The sequence below is a fragment of the Chiloscyllium plagiosum genome, unplaced genomic scaffold, assembly GCF_037043375.1.
Source record: "Chiloscyllium plagiosum isolate Xiang-an unplaced genomic scaffold, Cpla_swu_hap1 HiC_scaffold_27, whole genome shotgun sequence".
Taxonomy (NCBI): domain Eukaryota; kingdom Metazoa; phylum Chordata; class Chondrichthyes; order Orectolobiformes; family Hemiscylliidae; genus Chiloscyllium; species Chiloscyllium plagiosum.
The window spans coordinates 12,239,881-12,249,033 of NW_028270165.1; the positions used below are offsets into that span (position 1 = coordinate 12,239,881).

Here is a 9,153-nt window from a genome sequence, read left to right on the forward strand (position 1 = left end):
CCAGTAATGTTAGAAATGATAGTAAAAGTTTTTTTGCAATACATAAGAAACAAACCAGAGGCAAAAGTAGAAATTGGGCTGCTCCAAATTGGTGCAGGAAGGTTAGTGATGGGAGATAAGAAAATAGCTGAAGAACTTAATAAATACTTTGTGTCAGTTTTCACAGTGGAAGACATGAGTAATATCCTAACAATTAAGGAGAGTTAAGGGGCAGAATTGAGTATGGTAGCCATTACAAAAAAAGAAAGTGCTCGAAAAGCTCATAGGTCTAAAAATTGAGAAATCTCCTGGCCCTGATGGCTACAGCCTAGCGTTCTGATGGAGGTGGTTGAAGAATTACCAGAGATGTTGGTTGTAATCTTTCAAAAATCACTGCAGTCAGGGAAAGTCCCAGATGATTGGAAAATCACTGTTGTAAGTCCTTTGTTCAAGAAAGGATCAAGACAAAAGCTGGAAAATTATTCGCCGATTAGCCTAACCTCAGTTGTAGATAAAATTCTAAAATCTATCGTTAAGGATGAGATTTCTAAATTCTTGGAAGTGCATGGTTGGATTAAAATAAGTCAGCATGGATTTAGTAAGGGAAGGTCATGCCTGACAAACTTGAAGAGTTAACAAGTAGGTTAGACTTGGGAAACCCAGAGGATGTCATCTACCGAGATTTCCAAAAGGCCTTTGATAAGGTGCCTCATAGGAGGCAGCTGAGTAAAGTGAGGATCCATGGTATTCGAGTTGAGCTACTGGCATGGATTGAGGATAGGCTGCCTGAGAGAAGGCAGAGAGTTGGGATAAAAGGTTCTTTTTCGGAATGGCAGCTGGGGACAAGTGGTGTCCCGCAGGGCTCAATGTTGGGGCTGCAGCTGTTCACTTTATATGTTAATGATCTGGATAAAGGGACTGGGGGCATTCCCACGAAGTTCGCTGATGATACAAAGTTAGGCAGACAGGCAGGTAGTTCTGAGGAGGTGGGGAGGCTGCAGAAAGATTTGGACAGTTTAGGAGTGTGGTCCAGGAAATGGCTGTTGAAATTCAATGTAAGCAAATGTGAGGTCTTGCAGTTCGGAAAAAAGAATACAGCATGGACTATTTTCTAATCATTGAGAAAATTCATAAAGCCAAAGTATAAAGGGATCTGGGACTGCTCGTCCAGGATTCTCTAAAGGTTGACTTGCAGGTTGCGTCCGTGCGTAAGAAAGCAAGTATAATGTTGTCATTTATCTCAAGAGAGTTGGAATGTAAAAGCAGCAATGTGCTACTGAGACTTGGAGCTCTGGTTAGGCTCCATTTAGAATACTGTGTCCAATTTTGGGCCCCACACCTCAGTAAGGACATAGTGGCACTGGAGCGTGCCCAGCGGAGATTCACACGATGGTCGCTGGTATCATAGGCCTAACAGACGATGAACAGCTGAGGATCCTGGAATTATATTCATTAGAATTTAGAAGGTTGAGGGGAGATCTAATAGAAACTTACAAGATAGTGCATGGCTTAAAAAGTGTGGATGCTGGTAAGTTTATTTCCATTAGGCAGGGAGACTAGGGGCACAGCCTGATAATTAGAGAGGGTCAATTTAGAATGGAAATGAGGAGACATTTCTTCAGCCAGAGAGTGGTGGGCCTGTGGAATTCATTGCCATGGAGCGCAGTAGAGACCGGGTCATTAAATGTCTTCAAGGCAGAGATTGATAAATTCTTGGTATTTCAATGGGGAGAGTATGGTAAGTGGAGTTGAAATGCCCGTCAGCCATGATTAAATGGCGGAGTGGACTTATGGCCTTACTTCCACTCCTATGTCTTATGGTCTTAAGGAAGAGCTCTTTGCTATTCACTTTACCTCCACTCCTAATGATTTGATAAATCTTAGTAAGGTCACCCCTCAACCCCCTACACTCCAATGAAGACAGTCCCAACCTTTCCTTATAACTCAAACCCTCCAGTCCTGGCAACATCCTGGTAAATCTTTACGAAACCCTCTCTAATCGTATTCTTCCTATCACAGAGCCACCAAAACTGTACTCAGTACCCAGAAAGTGGCCTCACCAACATCCTGTACAACCTCAACGTGATGTCCCAACTTCTATACTCAATGGGGTGGACAGTGAAGGCAATGGTGCGAAATGCCTTCTTTACCACCTGTCTACCAGTGATGCAACTTTCAAAGAACTATATACCTGAACCCCCTTACTACCCCCCCCCCCCCCCCCCCCCCCACTGCCGCCGCCAAAGTATCTCTGTTCTACAACACGACCCAGGGACCTACCATTAACTGTACATAGCAATGCTGAAAATTCCTGCATTCTTCACCTGAAGCCCACTGAAGACGTTACCCAGTAGGTAACGAAACATCTGGAAATGAACCTTGCAGCTTAGCAAGCAACCCTACATCCAAAACCTCAACCTGAGCTACAAATCTTCTCAAAACTCACTACGTCCAGCCCTTCCTTGTTTAGCAAAATGCAACCTCTCACTTTTATTCATACCTCTCTCATAGACACACACCCCACACACACTCACAGGCTTAAACTCCATCACACTCACACTTCACTCTTACGCACGCACTCACACAAACTCACATACACACAAAACTCTATGGAGTGAATTTGTATTGGCAGAATTATATTTGCAGATATTTTCAATTTTGCTCAAAAAGCACACAATCTGCAGGCAGTCAATCCATGCAATATTTTATAATTTCCTACTTTGGAAATAGAACCAGTCTGATTCAAGATTGGAATACTGACAGACTCTCGAACCTCACATCTTTAATGCATTGTCTGAGCTGAGATGTCACTTTTTTTTATAAAACATTAAGTCATCTCGAGAACGTGAATTTAAAGATGATCTGGGATTTACATATTAATGAACCAAAACCTGCAACCCATTCGAAAAGATGAAAGACATAACAACAATCTAGGTTTGTTCAATATATCCTATCAGTCGCATGACACTGTGATCTTTTGCTGTACAATCGGTGTATTATTCCCCGGCCAACAGCTACCCGATGAAGGAGCAGCACACTGGAAGCTAGTGCTTCCAAACAAACCTGTTGGATTATAACCTGGTGTTGTGTGATTTTTAACTTTATCTACCCCAGTCCAACACCGGCACCTCCACACCGTTTCCCGTGAACACAGCCGCTGCTGCCAGTAAACTATACAATGCTGATGAAACGGTGCAGTACCTGCACTTCTGAAAAATTTACAATTTCTAATGATACCAGCTACTTATTCACTGCTCCATCTGATACATGACATTGGAAACTTAGTGCAGGAGGCTGAAATGAAATGAGCAGCTTTAAAACAAAAAACCTCTTGGAGCTCAAAGCCTTCAATGAGAGTCTGAGCCCGGCGATACGTTCAGGTAACCTTTATTGTGACCCAACGTTGTTACAGCTTCAGATCCCCCCAGCAAAAAGGTGTAGAAAAAGTAGCTGCTTTTTAAATAGCTTAAGGTCAAAGCGTGCACCCCCACCCCACACCACCTCACCTTCTTTACTCTGGTCACCACCGACTTGTCAGTTTGTAATTGGATCCTTGGTACAGCCTTAACTGTAGGAAGTATTGCCTCACTCAGCAATTTCAACCCATACCCTGTAAACAAGTAAGTCTTTCCCCACTGAATGACTGGTGGCAGTGGTGGGCAATGAAGAGTCAACCATGCTGTTGTGGGTCTGGAGTTACGTGTAGATCAGACCGGGTAAAGGATGCAGCTGGGACAACTGAGTGAATCCTTCCCCACAACAGCAGTTTCCTTTCCTAAAAAGGGATGTGAGTGAATCAGATGGGTGATGTCCCCCAAACAATCATTTCTTCATTAGGTTCTGAACTCCAGATTTCTGACCAAAATCCAATTCCACCATCTGCCACAGCGGGATTCAAACCTGGCAGTCCCCGGAACTGGGTTGATAGTCCAGCCAATAAGGCAATTGGCTATCCTTCCTTTAATCCCCCTGCGATGGCACATGAACTCGCTGGTGCCTCCGCAGATGGGAAGCGTGGGTAAAGCCCTTCTCACACAGAGCAGGTGAACTGCCTCTCCCCTGTGTGCAGCTGCCGGTGGGCCAGCAGGATGGAAGAATTGCTGAAGGCCTTCCCACACTCAGTGCAGACGAACGGCCTCTCTCCGGTGTGCCCCTGCCTGAGGGTCAGCAGGGTGGAGCCCTGGGTAAAGCCCTTCCCACACTCGGGGCAGCTGAAGGGCCTCTCCCCTGTGTGGACCCGCTGGTGCCTCACCAGGTCAGAGGAATTGCTGAAGGCCTTCCCGCATTCGGGGCAGCAGATGGGCCTCTCCCTGGTGTGGACCCGGTGGTGCCTCACAAGGTCGGAGGCATAGCTGAAGCCCTTTCCGCACTCGGGGCAGATGAATGGCCTCTCCCCAGTATGACTGCGCTGATGAGTCTCCAGGATAGAAGGGACACGGAAGCCTTTTCCGCAGTCGCCAAACTTCCACGGTTTCTGCACGGGGCGGGATCCATTGGGTTTCTCCATGGCCGAAGCTTCAGCTGCATACAAAAGCATGTACAGCCCCTCCCTGACGTGAATTCCTCTTTCCAGGCCGTATAACTGCTTCAGGTTCCACAATCAGTGCGCTGCAACAGTAGGGTCTCTCATCCATTCCCATTGATGCTGAAGACGTGCTCCAACAGGAATCAAAAGGCTTTGCTCCTTCTCACAGACTCATAGTTGAAAATTGTTGCAGTCCTGATGGATTGAGTGACGTCGGACATTGATGTCGAAGTGAGGACTGCAGAAGCTGGAGAGTCAGAGTTGAACAGTGCGGCGCTGGAAAAGTACAACAGGTCCGGCAGCATCCGAGGAGCAGGAAAGTTGATATTTCAGGCATCAGCCCTTCATCTGTTGATTTTGAAACTTCCATCTTCAGATCATCAAATGCTTTGTAAAAAGAAAGAGATTACAAAAGTCATGACTGTCAGTGCAAGGTACAAATTCAGAACAAGCAATTCTACTTTCTGCAGAACATTCTTTTCTTTTGTTATTCCACACTGAAAATTGAAAGCACCATCCCACTCTCTCTCCCCCTCTGTTCTCACACCTCTCTAACTAATTCTCCTCAAGGTGTTGATTCAGGATCTTACAGGGGCAGAACAGCAAAAACTTCAAGACTGACACCTCTCTGAATTTTGGATAACTCCACTGCTGAGAGTGAGCAGGTCTGATTTTGGAAAGCGCAAAAAATAATGTCAGTTCAGGGTGAAGCTGCAATGCAACTTCTTGAGGAACAACCAGACATGAAATCCCTGGAAAGCACAGAGCAAAATGAGACATCAAAGGCATTAACACCGACACCAGGGAGAAACTGAACATACAGATGTGGCAAGCCAGAGTCAGAGATATACAGCATGGAAACAGTCCAACTCGTCGATGCCAACCAGATATTCTAAATTAGTCTAGACCCATTTGCCAGCATTTGGCCCATATCCCTCTCAACCCTTCCATTTTATAGTTCCATCCAGATGCCTTTCAAATGTCATAATTGTACAAGCATCCACCATTTCCTCTGGCAGCTCATTCCTTACACGTACCACTCTCTTAATGATAGTGAAATTAGCACAGTGAATCCATCTTACCCATAGTAGGCGGCACGGTGGCACAGTGGTTCGCACTGCTGCCTCGCAGCGCCAGAGACCCGGGTTCAATTCCCGCCTCAGGCGACTGACTGTGTGGAGTTTGCACGTTCTCCCCGTGTCTGCATGGGTTTCCTCCGGGTGCTCCGGTTTCCTCCCACACTCCAAAGATGTGCAAGTCAGGTGAATTGGCCATGCTAAATTGCCCGTAGTGTTAGGTAAAGTGGTAAATGTAGGGGTATGGGTGGGTTACGCTTCGGCGGGTCGGTGTGGACTTGTTGGGCCGAAGGGCCTGTTTCCACACTGTAAGTAATCCAATCTAAATCTAAAAAATAGTGCCCAGGGGTGTGTAGGTTAAGTTAGCACAGCCAATCCACCCCACCCTGCACATCCCTCCCCAATATGGGTAACTGAACACTGCCAATCCACCTGAACCCATCCAAAACAGAACACTATGGGTCATTTAACATGGCGAATCCACCCCAACATGGACAAAGTTACATATAACACAATACCAGGTTACAGTCCAACAAGTTTATTTTGAAGCACCGGCTTTCGGCTTTATGAGTACAAGATCATAAGACACAGAATTTATGGAAAAACATTACAGTGTCCTGCCACTGAAATTATATACTGAACAAACCTGGATTGTTAAGTCATTCATCTTTTAGAATGGGTTGCAGGTATCAATAATATCAATAATATGCAAGTCCCAGAACTTCCTGTCAGGCTCCTTCTCGAGATAACTTAAGGTTTTATAAGAAAAGGTGACATCTCAGCTCAGATAATGGATGAAAGGAATGAGGTCAGAGTCTGTCTGTATCCCAATCTTGAGTCAGCCCGCTTCGATTTGCAAAGTGAAATTTACAAAATATTACATGTATTGGCTGCCTGCATTGACTGCCAGCACATTGTGCATTTAGAGTTATACAGTCATAGATGGACAGCATGAAAACAGACCCTTCAGTCCAACTCATCCATGACGACCACATATCCCAACCCAATCAAGTCCCACCTGCCAGCAAATTGCCCATATCCCTCCAAATTCCTTCCTATTTACATGCCCATCCAGACTAGCCTCCACCACTTCCTCTGGTGGCTCATTCCATACACATACCACTCCCTGAGTGAAGAAGTTGCCTCTGAGGTCTCTTTCACCCTAAACCTATGCCCTCTAGTTCTGGACTCCCCCACTCCAGGGTAAAGACTTTGTCCATTTATCGTATCCAAGCCCCTCATGATTTTATCAATATCTGCACGATCACCCCTTAGCCTCTGACGGTCCAGGGAAAACAGCCCTAGCCAATTCAACATCTCCCTATAGATCAAATCTTCCAATCCTAGCAACATCCTTGTAAATCTTTTCTGAACCCTTTCAAGTTTCACAACATCTTTCTGATTGGAAGGAGACCAGAATTGCATGTAATATTCCAACAGTGGCCTAACCAATGTCCTGTGCAGCCGCAACATGACCTCCCAATTCCTGTACTCAATACTCTGACCATTAAAGGAAAGCAGACCAAATGCCTTCTTCACTATCCAATCACGATCCTATTCTTCACTACCTACAACTCCACTTTCAAGGAGCGATGAAACTGCACTCCAAGACCTCTTTGTTCAGCAACACTCTCTAGGACCTTACTATTAAGTGTATAAGTACTTCTAAGATTTGCTTTCCCAAAATGCTGCGCCTCACATTTATCTGAATTAAACTCCATCTGCCACTTCTCAGCCCATTGGCCCATCTGATCAAGATCTCGTTGTAATCTGAGGTACCTTCTTCGCTGTCCACTACACCTCCAATTTTAGTGTCATCAGCAAACTTATAGCTATACCTCTTCTGCTCACATCCAAATCATTTATATAAATGATGTAAAGTAGTGGACCCAGCACAGATCCTTGTGGCACTCGACTGGTCACAGGCCTCCTGTCTGAAAAAACAACCCTCCATCACCACCTTCTACCTTTGAGCCAGTTCTGTATCCAAATGGCAAGTTCTCCCTGTATTCCATGAGATCTAACCTTGCTCACCAGTCTCCCATGGGGAAACTTGTCGAACACCTTACTGAAGTCTATATAGATCACATCTATTCTCTGCCCTCATCAGTTCCCTTCGTTAGTTCTTCAAAAAAACTCATTCAAGTTTGTGAGACATGATTTCCCACACATAAAGCCATGTTGACTATCCCTAATCAGTCCTAGCCTTTCCAATACATGTACATCTTGTCCCTCAGTTGGATTCCCTCCAACAACACCGACGTCTGGCTCACTGGTCTATAGTTCCGTGGCTTGTCTTTACCACCTTTCTTTAACAGTGGCACAACGTTAATCAACCTCCAGTCTTCCGACACCTCACCTGTGACTATCAATGATACAAGTATCTCAGCAAGAGCCCCAGCAATCACTTCTCTAGATTCCCACAGAGTTCTAGGGTACACTTGATCAGGTCCTGGGAACTTATCCACTTTTATTCATTTCAAGGCATCCCGCACTTGCTCCTCTGTAATATGGACATTTTTCAAGATGTCACCATCTATTTCCCTACATTCTATATCTTCCATGTCCTTTTCCACAGTAAACTCTGATGCAAAATACCCGTTTAGTATCTCCCCCACCTCCAGCGGTTCCACATAAAGGCCACCTTAATGATCTTTGAGGGGTCCTATTCTCTCCCTACTTATTCTTTTGTCCTTAATGTATTTGTAAAAATCCTTTGGATTCTCCTCAACTCTAGTTGCCAAAGCTATCTCATGTCCCCTGTTTTCCCCTCCTGATTTCTCTCTTAAGTATACTCCCAGTCCCTTTATACTGTAAGGCTTCACTCGATCTGCCCTGTCTGTACCTGACATTCCTTCATTTTCTGAACCAAACCCTCAATTTCTCCAGTCATCCAGCATTCCCTATACCTACCAGCCTTTCCTTTCACCCTAACAAGAATATATTTTCTCTGGACTCTAGTTATCACAGTTCTGAAGGCTTCCCATTTTCCAGCCGTCCCTTTACCTGCAAACATTGGCACACAATCAGCTTTTGAAAGTTCTTGCCTAACACCGTCAAATTTGTCCTTCCTCCAATTTAGAATTTTTGAGCAAAATAGAATGTATCTGCAAATGTAATGCTGCAAATTCAAATTCATCCACATGGAGAGTGTGGTTCTATGTGTGTAATAGAGAAACCCTGTTTCCATGCTGTTTATCCATATGTCTACTGGATAACAGATGCTTTATTTTTGTTGGTGCAAGTATGGTTGTAAATCATAGCTGGATATTAATAGTTAGATGAAAGGGAGAGAGAATTCCTCAGGTAGAGCACTATCAGAATCCTGGGAGACCCCTACTTCAGATTTACTTGGACTGGTTGACAGTCTGGGAGATTATGGATTGGGTCTCGATTAAATAAATGTTTTATTTTTCCTGAACGTGTAAAAGGGGGCGTTAAAGCTTCAGCAGAAATCCAGCAGAGCTGAGAACAGACCAACATCTTACTCTGTGGGAACAGGGAGATCAACAGAGGACAGAGAAATCCGGACCTGAAATCCAAGCTGACACCAGACTACCCTGTGATCAGTGC

The 9,153-nt window shown here is 44.9% G+C and overlaps 1 protein-coding gene across 1 annotated transcript in view; it reads right to left on the bottom strand.

The window, feature by feature from the left end:
• The window catches only part of LOC148143131 (uncharacterized), a 74,247-nt gene extending 69,761 nt beyond the window's left edge, over positions 1–4,486 (bottom strand). The window contains exon 1 of the mRNA XM_087975780.1: positions 4,016–4,486. Coding sequence (XP_087831906.1) covers positions 4,016–4,486 — 471 coding nt within the window. The remainder of the gene's footprint in view (positions 1–4,015) is intronic.
• Positions 4,487–9,153: the final 4,667 nt, after the last annotated feature.